Source organism: Camelus bactrianus, chromosome 9 (assembly GCF_048773025.1).
Source record: "Camelus bactrianus isolate YW-2024 breed Bactrian camel chromosome 9, ASM4877302v1, whole genome shotgun sequence".
NCBI classification, from domain to species: domain Eukaryota; kingdom Metazoa; phylum Chordata; class Mammalia; order Artiodactyla; family Camelidae; genus Camelus; species Camelus bactrianus.
The window spans coordinates 14,169,195-14,190,556 of NC_133547.1; the positions used below are offsets into that span (position 1 = coordinate 14,169,195).

At 40.9% G+C, this 21,362-nt stretch overlaps 2 protein-coding genes across 2 annotated transcripts in view; one reads left to right on the forward strand and one right to left on the reverse strand.

Moving 5' to 3' along the window:
• LOC105072622 (uncharacterized) overlaps positions 1–6,531 on the reverse strand; it is a 166,551-nt gene extending 160,020 nt beyond the window's left edge. Inside the window, 1 exon segment of the mRNA XM_074371187.1 lies at positions 6,161–6,531. Coding sequence (XP_074227288.1) covers positions 6,161–6,206 — 46 coding nt within the window. The 5' untranslated portion in view covers positions 6,207–6,531.
• An 8,279-nt stretch (positions 6,532–14,810) lies between these two features.
• LOC141578722 (uncharacterized) lies at positions 14,811–21,322 on the forward strand. Its single transcript, XM_074371178.1, has 5 exons — positions 14,811–15,155; positions 15,834–15,948; positions 16,111–16,284; positions 18,803–18,909; positions 20,211–21,322. The coding sequence occupies exons 1-5, from the start codon at positions 14,965–14,967 to the stop codon at positions 20,350–20,352; spliced, it is 729 nt and encodes a 242-aa protein (XP_074227279.1). The 5' UTR covers positions 14,811–14,964; the 3' UTR covers positions 20,353–21,322.
• The last annotated feature ends 40 nt before the right edge of the window (positions 21,323–21,362 follow it).

A 21,362-nucleotide genomic window follows, 5' to 3' on the forward strand; every position in this document is an offset into this window, starting at 1 on the left:
ACTGAAGTTTTCCCTGTCAATAACAAGGCACGTAGTTTCAACCAGTTTTCACACCTTCCATTAATTTATGGATAAATAAGCAATTACAAAAGAAAATAAAAACAAAACATCTCTTCAGTTCCCTTCTCCGTTCTGCTGCTATGCACTAAAAACAAGCCAATTCTTTCTTAAGGAGTTTTAATGCCTGTCTAATTAGTCTGTTAAGTGGGAGATGTTCTGAAACCTCCTTAGAACAGTCCAGATATCTTCTTTTCTAGATTTGAACCTCTCTATACAGAATATTTTGAAGATTCCTCCTCCCCAGGGCAGAATGCTTAAAAAGCTACCAGTGAACCTCAACAGGGTATGTAAGGAAGTCACATAAACCTTCACACAATCAGCTGATTTGTGGTGAATGATCTGACACAATTCACAGCAGAACCCTGCTGCTCTTGTTAACCTCTGAAGAATGTCAAAATTCTGATTATACACCTCATCAAGTATTAGCTGATATTCCTACCCTAAAGTGTCCATACGCATCAGTCAAAAAAAGGGGCCATAATTCACAGACAAGTTCTCATGTGGTCACTTTGGACATTTATATTTTCAGATAAAACCACACTATAAAAATGGTAGTTTTTCAGCTTGAAGGGCAATTATACAAAATGGAAATTCAAAACATGAAAAATAGTAATGTGGGTAAATATAAGAAAAATTTACTCTCTTTAAAGAACGTGATTGTCTATGGCAAAAATTATAACACTGTATTCTGCAACTTACAACACACGTAGACACAATACAAACACATAACCTGTATAAAGGACTAGAGGAGGGGAGAGTACAACTCCATATACAGTTTAAAGATTCTTAAAACTTCCAAGCATTAGATTACTAACCCTTAGTTGCCTTAGGCTGCAAAAAGTTAAGAATGTATGTTGCCTAGAAGGACCATCAAAATTATGCAAAATGGAATTTTTAAAAAAGGCAAAAAATAAATTAAAATAGAATTCTTCTAAAGAAATCATAGTTAACCCACAAGAAAGTGGGAAAAGAGGAATAGAGTAATAACAAAACAAAACAGAGATGGGAAAAAACAGAAAACAAATGATACAACAACATACCTTAACATCTAATCATATCATAAATCCAACCATATCAATAAATTGGGTCAACATTTCAATTAAAAGAGAATTTCACCCTAGATAAAATAAACAAGATCCCAAAATACGCTCTCTAGAAGAGATACACATTAAGATATAAAATATATAAAGAAAATTAACACCTTAAAGAAACATGCATAGAACATTGCATACAGAATACACGTTCAAGTGCAAATGGTACATATACCAAACAGACTATTTTGATGAACTATAAAAGTCCCAATAAATTTGGAAAAAAAAAAAAGGACAGCTTACAGAGTCTGCTTCTGACTGAGACAGGAGGGAAGAGGGCAGGGCACAGCCATTCAAGGAATGACAGCAATTAACACCAGAATGGCATAAGTTCAATTCCCATTAGGCCTTGAGGCTCAAGATAGTGGAAGGTTTGGCTTCGAGTAGACCTTGAGCTTCATTATATCCTCACTGTAATATATTAACATGAATAACATGAATAACACACCCACAGGCACCAAGACAGCTCCAAGGCTAATTGTAAAAGGTCAAAGAGTGGGCAGTGGCCAAATTCCCAGGAATCCCAGCCCATTCCCCAGGGTAGTTAGGATGGTCCTCCCACCAGTGAACTTATGAAGCTAAGGAGCACATAAAAACTGGCCACATGGCACCTCATTGCCCCCTCTGGCTCCCTCCTCTTCAGAGACGGCCCGCACTGTCTAGGGAGTGCGTACCTACTCTTACTTTAACCAAAGCACGCAACCCACACACCTTGTGGCCTTTCTCTCGGTGAACAGCCTACACTTTTTGCAGTATGTATCTCTCTAAACAAATCTACCTTTACTCAACTGTGGCTCGCTCTTTAATTCTTTCCTGCTTGAAGCCAAGAATCCAGTCCTGGCCAGGCAGGTCCCAAGGGCTCAACCGAGGACCCTCCTCACACCCCCCATACGTTTTTCCCTGCATCACGAAAACAAATATTTGGAAACTATAACAATACTTGTAAAGATACCATAGGTCAAGGAAGAAATCAAATTTTTTCATGTTTCAAACTAAATGAAATATAACATGTTAAAACCTGTGGAGTAAAGCGGAAGCAGTAATTAACAGAACAGTTACAGCTTTAAGATGTTTACAGATGAAAGGAAAAATAAGCAAAAACAATGCCATACACCCAATCCTTAAGAAGAAGGGAAGAGGGGAGTAAAGTAAACCAAAAGTAAGTAGAAGGAAGTAAATAACAAGAATTAGGAAAAGACAATAGAGGGAAAAATCTCTTCTTTGAAAAGATTAACAACACAAAATGGGGAGAAACTACTTCCAAAATGTACCTGAAGTCATTGCAGGAGAAGACAAAGTCTAGAGATAAAAATCAAAGACACAAATGAACTCATTTACAAAACAGAAACTGACTCAGAGAAAACAAACTTATGGTTACCAGGGCAGGATGTGGGTGGGAAGGGATAAATTGAGAGTTCCAGATTTGAGAATACTGTCTACAACATATAAAATACACACACAAGTTTCTACTTAAAAGCACAGGGAACTATATTCAATATCTTGTAATAATCTATAAGGAAAAAAATAAGAAGGAATATATGTATGTATACGTATAACTAGAACATTATGCTGTACACCAGAAATGGATAAAACATTATAAGCTGACTATACTTAAATAAAAAAATTTTTTTAAATCATTTGAGTTTCAACAGACTCCAAAGTAATCCACAGGGAAAGAAAAATCTTCAGTAAATTATACTGGGACAAGCAGATATTCTTCTAAAAAATTAATAAATCACAACACCTACCCACATAACCCCCAAAATAATTTTAGATGGCTCATGGGCCTAAGCATAAAAGCTAAAGCTTCACCAAAATAAAAAATTTTCATTCAAAAATGTTAAAACAAACAAACAAACAAAAAACTCCATTGGCAAAAATCCCCATTAAAACAATGAATATGGAAAAAAAAAAAAAAAAGACACTGAATAGGGAAGCCATGGTAGAGGAAAAGGGGGATATTCACAAAATGTAGCTTATAAAAGACTCAATTCCAGAATATATAAATATAAATGGTTTTTTGACCAAAAAACAAACAAAAAACCCCAAAACAAAAAAATGGGGAAAGGATTTGAACATGCTGCAAAAGAAGGTACACAAATGGCCAATTAGCACATGAAGAAGTGTTTAACACCCAAAAGTCATCAAAGAAATGCAAAGTGAAATCAAAGTGAGGTACCACTGCACACCCAGCAGGCTGACTGACATTAGGTTACTGGCAACACCACATGTCAGTAGAGATGTGGAATAACTAGAAATGTCAAATGTTGCTGGTCGAAGTACAGAAATGGTATAATCACTTTGGAAAATATAACAGTTTCACTTACTACAACCTATTATGATGCAAACGAAGAAACAAGCCATAGTATATTCATGCAACAGAATTATTTCCAATAGATCTATCAGGAAAGTTTCCAGTGAAGAGCTAATATAAAAATAGAAACAGAAGGGAAAAAAAAAACTTAAGACACTTAAAAGACATAGCATTATGAAGCAATACCACAAGAATTTTAAAAAACAGCAAATAAGAAAAAGCATTTATAAACTAAAAATAAGATAGCTGAACCAAATATTCAAAAGATTTGGAAGACAAAGGAAATATCCCAGAAACATATTTTTTTTTAAAAAGTGAAAGTAAAATGGAAAAGAATATCTGATAATCAATTTACTAGCATATGACCAACAAGATTCCCAGGAAAGTAGAAATTCTAAACAGTAAAAAAAAAAATTCCTAGAATGGAAAAAAATGCAACTATGTGTTAAAAAGGTGCAGAAAGCCTAGCACAATGAATCAAAAAATTACCTAACATGGCACAATTCTTTCAAATTTAAAAATGCCAAGGATAAATGAAAGATTCTAAAATCTAGTAGAAAGCCTAAGAAAAAAATCGCAAAATACTGGTGTTAACAACAATACTAGGAGCTGGAGGACAACGACAACATCTTCAAACTTCTGAAAGAAACATTTTCCCAACTCAGAATTCTGTGTCTAGCCCAATTATAAATCAAAAGGGAAGACAGACCAAAACATTTTCAGTATTTTAAACTGCAGAAAAATGATCACTTTGGAAACCTTTGCAGCAAATGTCTGAAGCATGTGCTTCATCAAAGAGCAAAGCAAGAAAAACATAAGTTCTCATAAAACAGAAAAGAAAGGGAAACTCCTAGAATGATAGCAAGGACATGTCCAGAACAGCTGTGCACCAGGCATGGAGAGGGACACAGGTCCAACTTGGAGCAGGATGAAACACTGACCGGGCAGAGAGGTGTGTGGACAAACTTGGAGGAGAGCTTCTGTATAGCATGAAATGACTTAACCAAACATACAAAGAAAACTAAGGCAATGAAATATTAGTTACTCTAGGGGAAAAAAGGTGTAGGAAAAAGGGGAACACTGCAGCACAGCAGTAACTAAACTTTATAGTGACAATAATGAAAAGACAGAGTGTGGATTAAGCCAAAACACTATATAGGGGTGATAAGGGAAAAGGGCCAAAGTATTTTCTGTTCTGCTATAATAAATAATTAGTACACCTGAAATAAGTAAAATATTATATGTTGATATTTCATCATTTTTTTAAAAAAGACAAATTATACTGTTTAAAATTTCCATATATGCACATTATCCAGAAATATCAAATTATATACTAGGGAAAAAAGGCTAAGGCATTAAAGACATTTGACTAATATACATCACTTTCAGACTTTAAAATTATATAACATTTTTAAAAGAATGTCTGTGTTACTTCAACATAAAATTTTTATGTTGAGAAACAAAACAAAAAATTGAAAGTTTTTTTATATTGGGACTACAACAGTTAGTAAGACAAAGTTCATGCCTCAGTGAGTTTTGATTGAAAGAAAAAGACAAGTAAACAAATAAGCTTATATGATGACAGGGATAACTGTTACTCAGAAAAATGGTAAAGACAGAGACTGAGTGTCGGGGTGGTAAGAGTGGTCAGGGAAGGAAGGTAGGCAATGTATATGTGTATGTATCTATCTTTAGTAACCTTGAAAAAAGGCTATTTTAGTATTCTTATCAATCTACGGCACAAGTGAGCTAAAGCCATTTCATTCTCTTCATGACTTATTAAGTCCAGGAAAAAAAACCACACCATATTAGCAGTAACAAATTGGCCATAAAAGACTGCCTTTCTTTAGGCCTGGGCATTAAATGCAAAATGAAACTAGTTGAGTTTTTAAACTGGCTTCAATTACTGAGAAAACATTCTGTTAAAAGAATGCCTAAAACTTTACCTATTGCTGGCCCTTTTTCTGTGGGTAAATTTTCTCTCTTCAGAAGGCATCACATCTGAGTCACTCTGACTCACAACAGGTTTTACAACTTCTCGGCCCTTTGGACTTGCAAGTTTTAGATGTCTCAGAACCACTTCTAGACTAGTTACGGACCAGCAACATAGTACATGGAAGCAAAAGCATTCAGTTTTCCAGCACTGAAGAGAGGAATAATCTGTTTGCAATGAAGATTTCCAGGAACCCCGTGAATCTCTACAGGACAACATATTCCCGAGTCCTGGTGAGCAGGCGAAACAACAGAACGTGAAGGCGCACGGGCTTCAAGAGCAGGGCAGAAAACAAAGCAGCACTAGTTTTAAAAAGTTGATAGGTTTGGGGGCAGACATTTATCCTCAGGCAGGACACTTAGGATGCTTAACGAGAGACGAAAAAGGCCCTGCAAGTGCCTCCAGGTAGCATTAGGTGCTTTCCGCTTTCCTTCCCTAAAATCCCCAAATTCTTGGTTTGGCTCTTGGGAGACCAAATGCCCCTTTTCTTACTCTCCATTTCTCCCCGTCATCACGTCTCTGCAGCATCTACTCCCAGCCTAAAATACTGAGTTCTTACCCTACCCTCTTGACTAACTCACTCACTTCTCTGCATCTCAGAACGCTAGTGTCCACAGAGAGCCCTGCCTCCCGAGCTGTCCCCTTCGGCGGCCAGACCCACTTCCTCCGGTGCCAGCCGTTAGGCAGCTCCATCCTTCTTACCTTGGTTACAGAAGAAGCTCCACGGTTTGGCGAAGATCAGCCCCATCACGAGCACCTTCGCGGGCCGCGGGGTCCCTCAGCAGCAGGTGCCTCTACGCGGGGCCCGCACCGCGGCGCTGGCCGCGGGGATCCGAGGAGAAGCCGACTGGGACCGCGAGGGGAGGGCACTGGCTGGCCGGGAAGCCGCGACCGGCCGCCCTGCTACCCGGCAGGAGGCGCCGCGCTGAGTCCCTGCCCGAGAGTCCTTCGTTCGAGCCCACTGAGCCCAACGCTGACCCGCAAGTCCCCTTAGTCTGAACCCACCCACCCACCGGAGCCTCAGCCAGTCCCAAGCCCGCCTCCGCCCCGCCTCCCCCGCTTATCCCGGAAGGACGTCTCCGGACGTCGGCGGGCTGATGTCGCCCCCCCGCCTCCGACGCGGCGTTTCCTCGGTTTCACTTTCTGCGGGCGGGCTCCCCGCCTCCGGGTGGCGGGACGGCGGGGGGGCGGGGTGCGCTTGCGAGTCGCGGAGTTTGCCTGGGTGAGCCCTTCTTCTCTCATCGCTGTTCCGAAGTCCTTTCGCTTTCTTGAGTCGCTGCTGGCTGGCAGGTGCGTCCCTGGCCCCTCAGCCTGGGGGCAGAGTGCAGTTTCTCTGGCTCAGCCGCCGCCGTTTGCCACCTTTCTGCTGCACAGAAAGGAGTGTTTCAGCTGTCACCCGGTTCAGGCTGGCAGGCAGGCTTGGGGTTTGCTGTGATTTTTAATTCTGAATAGGGTTGATTGGGATAGGATCCCTGGAATGCCAGCAGCCACAGAGTTCATGTTTGTGAATAACCTACAGTCCCCCAGTTTTACTAAGTATTTGGTATTTTTCAGGATCCCAAATCCACAAAATAAAACTTACTGTCTCAAGTGTTGAAAGGAAGTAATTTCCTTTAATTAAAGGGGAATCCTAGGAACAGCTGTCTCCTGTTCAACAAAATGGGAAGAAAATGTACAAGTGCAGTACTTGGAGCAAGGAACTATTGTAAACTAACTTCCCAAAGTACTTGGGGGGACTGGCTGCAGCTGGAATTGAATTCAGTTTATTACTCAGTTAAGTAAGAGGTGTGTGTTATATATACATGCCAATTCGCTGCTTAATGGTTTCACTTCCATTTTCCTTTCCGTGGTTAGGTTCTACTCTCTTTATCGCTCTTCATTTAGCTTATCATCGTCATCAGTACTTCTTACTTTTGGGGATTTTTCCACATTTCCTTTTTGGATTAGCAATGCAATTCAAAAAATAAACTTTTTGTGCTTTATCAACTGTGTGTTTCTTTTATGTTGTAGTTTGTCATAATGGATTCAGAGTATTAATTCCCAAATGGCCAGAAACAAATGTCTCAAGGTCTTTTCAGAAATAAATAGGAAATACCATTTTAATTACTCTGAGCTTCTGGAGAAGAAGGAAATAAAGGAAGTAAATAACTGCCTTGCATTATAGGAAAGTACTTTGCAAATATCTCAATTTGGGGAGGTGGTGTGGCAAGATAGCATTTAGAGAGAATGTTTTACCTGAACTACAGCTTCTGCAGTGCCTGCACGTTGGAGGGGGCTGATATATTATTTCTGTTTTCTGTGTAACTGGGAACTGTTGCCCTAAATTACTTTCCAAAGGTTCTAGATTTTAGTCAAATCCTCACGGAGAGGATTAGATGGATAGGAAACCAGTCACAGAATCTGTAATAAAATTTTCTTAGCCAAGGTCCTTCTTTCTGAGAGTATCTACATCATGAGTATTATCTAAGAAGTCATAAAATTCAGTATCTGCTAAATGGCCTCACATTTCAAGTGTCCAAACATTATTTTATTTTAATAATGAGCCAAGTGGTACCACCCCAATAATGAACTTGAAGTAGGTTTAAAAAAAAAACTTTTATGAATCTTATTAAAGATCTAAAACTCAGGGAAAATTGAAAATATGTTGGATTAAATTTCTTGACACTGGAATAACACTGGAAAATTTAAGTGACCTCTTGCCTTTTTGATAATCCTGCAGACAACTATAGTATTTTCTTGAAGTATAGGACTCCGTGAAAGGCCCTTCCTTTACTTAAGAAACTTTAATTGCTATTTCTCACTTCTTTCCAGACATCTCTATGTGGATGCCCAGATCACAGTCAAATGATAAGTATCTGAACCTGAGCTTAGTGATGTTTACTCCTGTTAAATCAAGATTTATTGAAAATTTCCTTTACATCATGTTGTTTGCAAGGCAAAGTGAGTGAAAGATGAATTAGCCATACATTTATCTTCCAAGTGACTTTCAGTCCACTAGGGATGGGTAGGAGGGACAGAAAGCATGTTTTTTTAAAAAAAAAATCACATTGTGTGGAAAGGGCTAGAATGGAAACTTATGCAAATAATTCTTTTTCTAAATGTTCATAGCATCTTATCTTTTTCTCTCTCATGGCATTATTACTTTTACCATTTAATAGTGTCATTTGTCACTTCTGTGACTTCAGACTTTTTTGAGGGGTGAGACATCGATATTATGATGTGTGCTTCAAGACAATTTTTTGAGCACTTTTAGGATTACTGCAAAACTGGGGGGAAGGGACAGAGATATTTGGTGTGCTCCTTCCTCCCCCTCCACCACAGCTTCCCTTATTGGTAACATTCCCCCAGCAGAAGGCTGCATTTGTTACCATTGCTGCACCTGCATCCAAACATCACAATCACACCAAGTCTGCAGTTTGCATTAGGAATCGTTCTTGGTGTTGTACTGTCTTTGAGTTTGGACAAATATATAATGGCATGTATCTACCATTAGAATATCATAGGATATTTTTACTGCCCAGAAAATCCTCTGTGCTCTGCTTAGTCATTCCCCTCCCCCCCTGTGATATCTTTTTAAAAGCTCTCCAACACATTTAGCTGAGTGCCTTGCATGGGAAAGTAACAGTAAAAGAACAACAGCAGTAACACCATTAGCAACAAAAGTCACTTAAATGTTGCTAACTATGTGTTAGTCTCTGTTCTAGGGTTTTGTCCCTGTTACTTCATTTAATCCAAACAACAACTCTGTGAATCGGGCACTAACATTATCCCCTTTCAACTGATGAAGAGACTCAGGCACAAGTTAAGTGGAATAACTTGCTCAGACTCACCTAGCTCCTAGTGCAGAGTCCACAGCTGGACAGCAGGTAGTCAGTAAACACCCACTGAAGACATAAAAAATTAATATTAGGTAGCTGTTTAAAGAAAAACTTAAACACAGAAGTCTTGGAAATTCTACATCTGATACAAATGCATTTTCCTTTGGTGTTGGGACTGCATCATTTGTGGAGACTGTAACAAAGTGCCTCTGCATTAAAGGATTTTATTAATGTTTGGTGGGGAGCTCCTCAGTAGTGTCTCTGCCCTAAGAAATGAAAGATCAACACATTTTACCCCTAGCAGTTCTTTGGTTTTGTTGTCCTGTTTTTCAGGTCAGATTGTCATCAAAGGATGGATGCTTCATTGCCATGCTGAACTTCTTGTGTTTTACGTGGAAACTTCCCCACTGCTCGGAATATAAATCAGCGTTACCGGCAGCACATAACAACTGACTTTACAAATTAATGGAATGCACCAAACTGGAAGTCATTTGGAAACCTGGACCCTGTTGGCCTTCTTAGTCTTTTACCTTCAGGCCCTAAGATAATCATAGCCTGTTGGAATTAGAAGGGGCTTTGGATCATCTGATCCAACCATCTCTTTTCCAGACAGCAGGCTCCGGTTCAAAGCAGCTCTGACCCACCTGAGGCCACACTATAAAATAAGGGAGGACAGAAATGAGGGCAATCCGATTTAGAGATGAGATGGACATACATGAAACAATCAGAGACGTGTTTCGAGGACAGCATGAGCTATTACCATGAACAAAAAAAATTAGCCATTCTCTGTATTCAAGTACTCGATGGGGGGCAGGGGAGGACAATACAGGGCACAGGGTACTATGTACCAGGCACACTGATGGGGTTCACACCATTGACAGAGGCTAGATTTTGTGGGATTGCAGAGGAATAAGCGGTGCATTCTGGCTGTTGTGTTCAGGGAAGCTGCCATTTATTCATCTGATCTGTCATTTTTATCTAGCATATGCTCTGAGCATTACTCTGTATGCTGGAGAATCGTTGAACATGCTTTGTCCTCATGGGATTTATATCCTTATTGAGATAGACTGGTCTTCATTTATTTCTGTATCATTAACAATGAAAATACAGAGTCTGGGCAGGGAGTGCGGGTTGGCATCTGCTCGAAATGGAATGGTTTTTAATAGCTTTGAATTTGATACTTTTTTTCAAAGCTCTTTTTTCCCTTCTTTCATTCTTCCTACCCCTCCCCCCAGCTCTTTCTTAGTGGACATACTGAGCTGTATTCGTCTCATAGACAATTCACAAAATATCAATGTTGATATCATTTCCATTCTTTTTACTAAATCAGTGCATGGTGAAACCATTTTTTTCTGTACTTTAATAGCAGAATCAGAATGCTTTGCAATGCTGTATAATGGCTTAGAAAGTTGGAATCAGAATGTGTAGGGGGATTTTTTTTCAAGGAGGCTGTAGACTCTCACTTTTGTTACTTTTCTTAATTCTAATGGGGAGGAAAGAGGAAAGAAAAAGGAGACTTTTAGTTATTTCCTTTCTTAATGTGGTTTCTTTGACAGAATACCGCTTCTATATAAGCTCAAAACAAGCCCAGAGAAGAGGTGAAATTAGAAAACAGGTATTTAGAATTTTAGGTCAATATCATATGTATCACATGAGACTGCACACATTTTAAAAATTTACTGAGATTTTTAAAGAATTTTCCTAAGTCCATTAACTGTTTTATTATATTGTCTGTTTTCCAAAAATTAAGAATAAAGCAACATTTTCTGTCAGTGAGGAGACTGAACAGAGTGGACGCAATTGAGGCTATGCCTACCTCCTTAAGACATTTAATTTCAAGCTTATATCCCAATTAGTAGCATCTGAGGATTTTTTTTTAACCTCCCTCCATTTTTCTGGGCTGGCCATGGCCAGTTTGCCCACCGATCAGTTCCCAGCCTCTCTCTTGCTTGGCAGAGATGTCAGCATTCTCAGGCTGATTTTCCCAGGTGATGTTGGCTTCCAGCTGTGCCTGGCCAATGGAGGCTGGGTGGGGAGTCAGAGGGCAGTGGGAAGGAAAAGTGAGAGTCCCCCCGTCTGCTCTCTCCCCTTGCCCACCGTGATCCACCCCTGCCAGCTGCTCTGTCCCCTCAGGGGTCCGCATTGTGCCTGGCAGGCTCACTGTTGCTTTAGCTGCTGCTGGGTGGCTGGCATCCCTGGACTCTGATAACATCACTTCCCTCTGCTCACACGCAGGAGTGAGAGGGGCTGCTTCTGTGCTAACATCTGGGTTACCTCCTCATCCCCGGTTTGACTGCTGCAACCATCCAAGTGCCACTGTAACCAATGTTATTAAATCAATTCTGTTTTAAATATTTGGAGTGGTGTCTGTCTTCCTGAATGGTCTTGCCAGTAGTATGATGATGACTTTCTGAATTTTCTTTATTCGAGAATAGAAGCAGAATCCCTTTCTTTGGGGCATACCAACTGGAATGGGGTGAAGAGTTGTCCTCCAAATTCATGTCTACCTGGAATCTCAGTATGTGACCGCACTTGGAAATAGGATCTTTGCAGGTGTTAGTAATTACTGAGGTCATACTGAAATAGAGGGAGGTCCCCAGTCCAGTGACTGGTGTCCTTCTAAGAAGGCTGTGTTACTACGGAGGATGGGTTGAAGCTGAGTTTGGATTTAAGTTACACAGTCTGTCTCTGGCTCATCTTTGTTTCAAGGGTATGGCTCTCCCACACATCTGGTTTACAGCCTGGAGAGTCCTCTTTTTCTTCGGAATGAAATACTGTTGTGACTCTAGTTCTGTGCTTCAGAGCCAAATCTCCAGGCTAAAACCCTGTATATTTTCAAAATTTGACGAATACTGAAAGAAAAACTTGACAGTGTGCTTAAAGCAACTTTTTGTTTCTCTAAGCATTGAGAAACTGAGAATTTCTGTCTGCTTTTAGGAGGTTTTGACCTGTGTTCTTTTACCTTTACAGCCCCAGAAAACAGGAAATATCCTGTTGAGTAGACGAACTGTTGTTTTGGTTCTCTCAAGTTCCCTATTTGCTACACTGTTTCTTCTAAGGGTAGTCAAAGCTTTTTCACTTTACATTTTCCCCTTAAAGGCTCTGTGCTAAGGCAGACTTCAAGTCTGGACAAATTAGATCTTGAGTCTACAACAGAAATTTGAAGGCTTTTCTTTACCTCAGTCCACATCATTCGCCATTCAACAGAATGTGTACATACCTCTTACACTGAGGTGGGAGACGACTGTGAGGACGGTGATAAAAGAAACAGTGTTATTTTTTTCCCCTTGAATTGGTTTTCAAATCCCCTTTTGTGGTAGTTCACACATTTCCATTGTGCAGCTGATGTTGGCAGGGATGACAGATTTTTAACACTGAAATGGTGTGAAAATATTTCTGATAAAACCTGGAAAACAAATCTTTCCAGCACAGCCACTTGCCGACTGTGTAGGTTTCAAGTCCTTGAAGCTGTACCTTCTTGATACCTCCTTGTACTTTAATACATTGCATTGGAACCGTCTACTTAGGGTTCTCAGTCCAGAGAAAAAATAAAACTTCCTCAAGGACAATAACCAGTCCTTTTCACCTTTTATCCCCAGTACCTAAACACAGCTGTCATATCGTCAGCACTCAAGAGATGTACAGAGATTTACCTTGATGAGAAAGAAGCAAAAGCTGCTGTTTTGGGATCAGTTAGCTAAAGATTTTTAACAGTTTAGGTCCTGTGGCTCTTCCGTATGAAGAGCAAAATATAAAAGAACAGAGTTTAAAAATTTATTCACCTCCCCAAGCCCGCATCATCTCTCCAAAGCCACATCTCCCCAAGTCCATGTCATCTCCACAAGTCACCATCATCTTCCCGAGCCGGCGTCATCTTTCTGAGAACACAGCTCACCAAGCCCACATCATCTCCAAAAGCCCACGTCTCCCCAAGCTCACATCATGTCCCCAAGCCCGCATAATGTCCGCGAGGCCATGTCATCTCCCTGAGACCGTGTCACCTCCCCTGGCCTGAGACATCTCTCTGAGCCCACAACTCCCCGAGTCCGTATCATCTCCCCTAGCCCGGTCATGTACCTGAGCCCACATCTCCCCAAACCCACATCATCTCCCCAACCCCACGTCATCTCCCCGAGCCTGTTATCTCCCCGAACCAGCATCATCTCCCCAATCACACATCATCTTCACAAGTCCTCATAGTCTCCGAAGCCCATGTTATCTCCGCAAGCCCACGTCATCTCCCCGAGCCGACATCATGTCCCAAGCCCGCATCATCTATCCAAGCCCACATCTCCCGAAGGCTACAACATCTCCCCAAGCCTGCATCATCTCCCCGAGCCCACGTGTCATGGGTGTTTTGTCTGTGTGTGTGAATGTCCTGTGAGATCACAGGACTCCTCAGGAAAGTTTGAATTCCCTCACTCGAGTATATTTAGAAAAAACACACTTTTCAGACGGTGCTGTACTGGATTACCTCCAAAGGTCTCTTTATGTACTCTGATCATGAAATTTAAAATGATATGGAGTCATTAATAATTGCTCATGATAATTGAATGATCCCCTCCTGCCCGCAGCTGTAGGTGTGGGCACAGAAGTGCCCCTGAGAGAGTCAGCTTTAAAACACTTGCCAGGTCCTGTCCACTCAAGACGAGCTCCCAGGAGTATCGGCCACTCAGGAGGAGCTGCTGCACCCCTGCAGTTTTGATCAAGGCAGGGCCAGAAACCATAATTAGCCAGCACAGGGAGGAAGGATGGAGCTAGGCAGGAAGAAGAGGCCTGCTCTGCCTTCCACCCCTCCTGCAAGCGGTCAGCCAGCAGCGTGGACTCGCTGAATCACTGACGTGGTGCTTTTGTAGTTATATGGTTAAAAATCCTCAAATGTTGTACCATGCTCCTAAATAAATCTTGGATTGATTAAAGATTTAATTGGTGGAAATAAAAGCAAAAAATAAAATAAAAGTGAAGAAAGCACGTAACATAAGGCTGAGCCACAGAGTAGGGGCAGCAGACATGCAGAAACACATTTTCATTTCATCTGGAGAGCGTGTGTTGGTTTCTCAAGTTTGTACTTAATGATGCATATTGCCACAGTCTCTGAAACCATGAAAACAGCTTCCTGCTGTTTGCATCTGCTAAAGTCCATGGAGAGTGGCTGGGGCCCAGAGGGATGCGGAAAGGAATACAGTGAGGGATAAGGAGATGGAGAGGTTTTTGGTGGGGAGCTCTCTGGGGAACGAGCCTTTCAGCATCCTGTAGTTCCACACTACTCTAACCACTGTCACATACAAACACGGCTTTCTCAGGGGCAAGCCTCACTTCTGGAAATGTCCCCAAACGCTCAGCCACCTAGCACTGACATTTGAAAAGAATCTAAAATGGCCCACAAGCCATTGCAGAGATTTGAAATGGCTTAGGCTCCCACGTGCACACGGGGCACACTGGGCCTCCGGGCCTCCGTGCCCACGTGCAGTGTCACTGGCTCTGGAGGGACAGTTGAGGGGCAGTTGAGGGTCAGGTCTGTTGCTAGGCTACGAGTGTTCCGGACCAAACATTCCAAGCCTCTGAGCTTCGCAGCCAAGGTGTGGCAGCGCGATCTCTGTGGCTTTTCCATAGCGCTAGCGCTGAGATTGGGAGGTGGCAAGAAGCCAAGCGGGAAGGGCGTGGTGTCGGAGGGCGAAAGGCAGGGTCATGAAGAAAGTGATTAAGTTCACGAGCTGGGTGGGCCTCAGGAATCTTGAGAGACCTGAGCCTTCGTACATCACCGATAAGCGTGAGCTACCAAAGCTCCACAGAGCTGCATGTTCAGGCTATGATGAAACATTGCGGAAGTTGCTGTCACGTAAGAAAAATGCCGTAGACAGCAGAGACAAGAACGGCAGGTAACAGTGGCAGGACGGGGGGGGGGGCGGACCTGGGAGGAGCTGCCAACTATGGTTGTAAACATGAATTTTAAATTGCCTTCCCATGTCAGAGATGTTGAAGTGTGAGAAAATGAACATGTTAGAATCATTGAAGTACAGGGTTGTCTCTCATCCTTGCAGCAGCAAAGTAGATATACTCTCATTTTACTTAATTGAAATGTTGTCTTTGTGAAATAGTAACGGTAACAATTATAATATTACCTAACAATGATTGAGCTGTTATTTTGGGCAAGAAACTGCCAGACACTCTGCATAGCTTTTCATTTAAGCTTCACAGTGGCGTCCTGTAAGATAACTATCACTTCATGCCCATCTTGTTGATGAGGACACGGAGGCACAGACAGGCTAAGTGAGAGCTAATGAGTGACAGTGTTAACGTAGAAGTCAGACCCAAGTTGAGCTGAATCTCAACGGCATGCCCTTTCTATTCAAACAGGTTGTTCTTCCATTAAAGTGGTGAGTAATAAGAGCTAATAAATATTGTTCTTTCTCCATAGGAAGAACTAAGATAAGAAGACTAAATGTTAGTTTTAAAGGGGTAGGAATAGCATGCTGTTGAATGTTTCCAATTACATGAATAATTGTATCTTTGAAGTAGTGTGCTCTATTCCCTAAAAAGTTCTCTCATGTTCGCAGGACTCCGCTACACTTGGCCTGCATCAGCGGCTGTCCAGGAGTGGTGGCTCTCCTTATCCAGTTCAACTGTGATCTGAATGCTCGTGACAAGGAAAGGACGACAGCTCTCATCAGGGTATGTAGCTGCCAACAGTGTCCACGTGAGATGGATTCGATTTAATTACTTAGAATAAAAATTAACTTATCTGTTTTAAACATAACAAACTGATGGAACTTGGGGAATGTTAACTTGGAATGCCTGGCACTTACAGTCTGTTTCTTGGCATGATACCAACAGGCTGTACAATCCCTGAACAGGGGATGTGCCGGTATCCTGCTGGAACACGGTGCTAACCCAAATCTTGAGGACGGCGGTCAAAACACTGCTCTCCATTATGCCATCTTGGAAGAGAGTGTGTCAATTGCAACACAGCTGCTCCGCCATCATGCAAATATCGAGGCGATAAACAAGGTATAGCTCAATTAACTTTATTTACAAGATATTTGAAATACAGGGTCTTTTCTAGCTACAAGTGTTTTATTTATAGTAATATGTATACTGAATGCAATACATCAGGCCCTGTTATCATGGAAACAACTCCAAAGCCAAGGCCAGGGGCTAGAGGTAGTGCCCACAGAAAGGGCAGATCTCTGTCTCCCAGCCACACTTCTACCCCAGAAGGAAAAACTTCCCCTTAGGAGGTGCCTGGGAGTGGGTCGCAGGCTCAGTGCCTACAGAAGATGAAGGCTTGCTGTGAGTGGAGTGATGTGAAGGCCTGGCTGCCTGCAGGGGCAGGCGTGCTACTGGGGATGGGTGGGAGGAGGAAGGAACACAGTACCCAGTAGGGGGAGATGGGTGTCTGCACCTTGGTGGGGGAGGCAGCAAGCCACAGGCCCTGAGCACCCCAGGATCCCAGGTCCTAGAAATTGGGCAAGTGAGTTCAGGTCATGTTTGACATCCGGCAGGGTCATTCGCTTGTGCTGGTGGCCACATGGCCCTCCATGTACACCTTGGGGTCTTCCATGCTTATATATTTCATATTCTTTTCCTTTATGGTTTGCTACAGGATCTTGAGAATAGTTCCCTGTAGTATATACAGTAGGACCTTTTTGTTCATCTATTTTATATATAGTAGTTTGTATCTGCTAGTCCAAAACTTCTAATTTATTCCTCCACCACCCCCTTCCCATTTTGGTAACCATCAGTTTGTTTTCTATGTCTGTGAGTCAACTTCGGTTTTGTAAATAAGTTCATTTGTATCGTATTTTAGAGTCCACATATCAAGTGATACCCTATGGGATTTGCCTTCCACTTTCTGACTGACCTCACTCAGTATGAGAATCTCTAGGTCCTTCCATGTTGCTGCAAATGGCATTGTTTCATTCTTTTTTATGGATGAGTCGTATTCAATTATATATAAATACACCATGCAAGATGGTAGTTTTAAACATCAAAACCCATGACATTAGTAACAAATTGGAATTGTTTTAATAATTTAGTTTTGGCCAGCTTCTGAAATAATTATCCATTTGATTAACAATCAGGCAGAATTAGATACAGGTAGATTGTAGTTTTAGTAGGCAATGGAAAAATTCTTGAAGGGGGTATTATAAGCTTTTTAAAATGTATTTATTTTACAATATCTTATGTTTTTAATTGAGGTATAGTCGATGTACTATATTATATGTTACAGGTATACAGTTTAGTGATTCACAAATTTAACTATATGCTCCACTTATAGTTATTATAAACTATTGGCTCTATTCCCCATGATGTACAATACATCCTTGTAGCTTATTTTATGCCTGATAGTTTATGCCTCTTAATCCTTAATCTTAATTATACATTTGATCAACAATCAGGGAGAATTTGACACAGATAAATTGTAGTTTTAGTAGCATTGGAAAAATTCTTAAACTGGGTATTATGAGTCTTAATCACAATTTTTATTACATGTTGGGGCCCAGTGTTTTTGTGTGTAAGACATATGATACTAAAGAAAGGCAAAGTTTTACATACAAATACTTGATTTATACCGAACTGTTTGGAAACACAACAAACATAAAAACACAAGTGGGCTATAGACTAAACTTGGCCCTGGATATGTTGTTTGTCCCCACACATTGAGTCAACATTGAAAATTTAGCAGACTCGTGCAGAAATCTGCATTTCAGAACTTCTCCTGAAGAATCAAATCTGGTCCCCCTTGAGCCGAGGCTCTTAGCAGACTGCCCTGCAGAGGGGGTCCCTTCTCGGTGGGACATGTGTTCTCCGGTTTGCTGTCCTCACCTGGGACCTTCAGTTACTCAGGTCACCTACATTGCTTCTGTAAGCATTTGAATTTACAATTCCTGTTGTATAATATATTTTGATAAATATTTCAAGATTTTAAAGACACTCTATATTAATTTATAGTCTATTTCATATTTTATAATAATCCCTTAAGAGTGGGATGGACTTTTTCAAATTAGAATTTATAAGTTGGTTTAAGGAAACCTTTTTCTTTACATGCAAATAATCATATTCTCATTGGAATGTCTGCAAGCTTTATGAGATTAGTCATAGCTATAATTGGATAGGCTATGCATGTTGCAGACAATATGGTATCTTTCTACTCAGCATGGCTCCTTAAAAATGTTTGACTCAGTAGCTAAATGGTTCTCTCTGGAGCAGTGTTTAGAGGGTCAGAAGTAGTCGTTGAGCAGTAAGGTAACTACAGAATGCCTGATAGACACTGCGATAGAAGCAAAGGTTCTTGGAACCAGCGAATGTCTTAAGTGAGTTTCAGAGAATGACTTTACAGGTAAACTTTCGAAGAGATCAAGGAGGAGCCTTTTAAAGGGAAGGAGCATAGAGGGGCAAAGAGGAAGGGGCTGCTTGTTATTTACTTTATAGTATATGTTTAAGTTCAGAGACTTAAGTTTTTAAATTCAGTTTTGAAAATTATATGTAATTTTGTACATTATCAACTGTTTTTGCTGTTTTACAGAGTAATTTGACACCATTTTTACTCGCTGTCAAGGAGAACAAAAAGGAAATGGTCAGATTTTTGATAGAGAACGGGGCAAATGTACATGCAGTCGACAACGTGCAAAGGTACAGTAGTTGGTTCTCTCTGTTTTTTTTTAAACCTTAATGTTGTTCTAGAGTAATAACAGCCAATCAGAAAGATTAACTTAAGAAGAAGAGGATTAACTTAGAATCAACACATCATCAGTTAGGTAGAAGAGCAAATATTCTGCGTGGGTGTCACAAAGAACAGTATGCAGCAGGATTCATCTTCCTTTGTAATAGTGACTGATGTCATTTGCAACCTGATTTTCTTGGTCATGTGATCTTACAACAGTTCAGGGATTTCATTTTACTTTTATTAGTACGGACTTTAATTTTAATTTTGCTTATGAGACAGTGTAGAATTTCTTCATTCTTTTATAATTTTTTAACCACTTCCTGGCATATATTTTTGTCTTAAAAGATGCATATTAAACAAAAAGGAGTTTGTTTTGTCTTTTGGATGACTCTGCTTTAAATTACTTTCTTTGAAGGATACTGATGTTATTAGGTTATCACTAAGTGAGTATCACTCAGTGAGTAACTATTACCAGATACTGTGGGTTCATCAGTTTTTATCCTTTTTCATTTCTAGTACATTTTAAAGTTCTTATTTTTAATTGATAATGGTAGGAGGAAGAAAAATAGCTCTAATTATTGAATAAACATTCCCTTTAAAGAAGACAAGTCATTGGTGGGTGATAAAGAGGAAAGAGCCGGGGTTTAGAGTCAGACGAGGTTGAATTCCCAGCTCTCCTGCTGGTCAGGTGTGTTGCCTGGGGGACATGACTTATCAACAAATATGTATCCTGACACGTAAAGGAGGGTCGTCGTACATCCTTCCAGGGCGGCTGTGCCTGAGAAAGACCATACGTAGACTATTCAGGTTAGTGCCGGGCACGTGCTTCTCAGCGTGTTAACTGCAGCCGTGACTAGTTTTACTGCCATTTTTATTCATATTACTGTTTTCAGCCTGCAGACAGCTTCTCCTTACGTGACCTCTAGCTGATTTTAAAGTATTATATTTCAGACTAGGGAAGAAATGGGGAATCCTTTGTTTAAATCTTTACCTACTTCAGACAAGTGACCTCAGCATCCTTTCCTGTCCATCAGAGGACTTTAAATTAGCAACTTCTACTGTGTGCTACCCAAGTAGGACAGGAGGCTTCTTTTTTGTCCCTCCATTTTGGCCTTGGAAGTAATTTGCAGAGATGAGCACTTGAGCATGTAAATGGTCAGTTCTCCAGGGGTGGGCAGGATATTAACTTGGTAAAATAGATCAAGTTAACTGTTTAAGTGAAGCTAACTAAGTTCCTAAGGGTGAAGTTCTCTCTTTTTCCTTTTAGATCAGCGCTCATCCTTGCTGTATTTCATGACTCCCCGGACATAGTCAAGCTACTTCTTCAGGAAGGTGTTAGTCCCTATTCTCAAGATTCACGCGGATGGTCTGCTGAACAATATGCTTATTCTAATGGGTTTGAACAGTAAGTGTTTACATTAAAATGGCAAGTATCTCTTAACTGAGGTTGGAAATGACCTAAATGTTACTTGTTATGTGACAGGTGAGAGTTCGTAGTTGGGAGCAGGCACTTTGGGGATGGCAGTGAGACACTCCACATCATCAGCTGGAAACCAGCAAAAGGCCAGACTAGTGAGATGGAGCAGTGGGCACAGGGTTCTTTATCTCAGGCTTTGTAAGACCTTTATCCTTAGGGATCCTATTGTTCTCCATTTCATTCCAGTGTAACCCCTGTGCATGGGGGTACAAATAATGTGACATACCTGATTTTTCTAACTAATTCTTTAGGTCTTGAAATGTTTAGTTGAGCAGAAAATCCTGTATGTTCCTTTGGGGACTTTCTTCTATAATCCTCCTTTTGAATTTTCCAAGAGCCTGAGGGATTCCCTAAGATCACAGTGACAGTCCTCTCCCACAAGGCATTGGGGCAGGGCGAGGGCATTCTAATCATTCTCTTGTTTCCCTTGATTCTGTTGCTGCAGTGTTGGTACTAAAACTGGTTTTAACAGGATCTCCTTGGCAGCTGAGTCTCGGGTCTGGACGTTGCTCTCTAAAGACCTTTACTAAAATTTTAAAAGAAGAAAAGGAAAAAGAAACTGGTCTTGCAGTCGGGTCATGATTGACCTCTGCTCCCGGGACGCCTGTGCTGATCCAGTTTCCGTGGTCTTCATGGTGATCGACACGTAAACCAGCGTGACAGCTTGTTTAGATCTCATACATATGCTTGTATGAGGTCATATATTTATAAATAAATTTAGCTACAAATTATATAGTAGCTGAGGTGCCCTGAAGTATAAACCACGAAGAACAGCTAATCACCATAATTTGTAACATTGTCCTGAAAACTGCCACATTTAAATATTACACCTGTGAAAAAAACACACAGTGGGTTTTATTTGGGATTCTCAAATAGTTCCAGCATTAAAGATCAAGAACAAATTTTTCCATTCTTCCACGCTTTCTCTGAGCATCTGGGGGG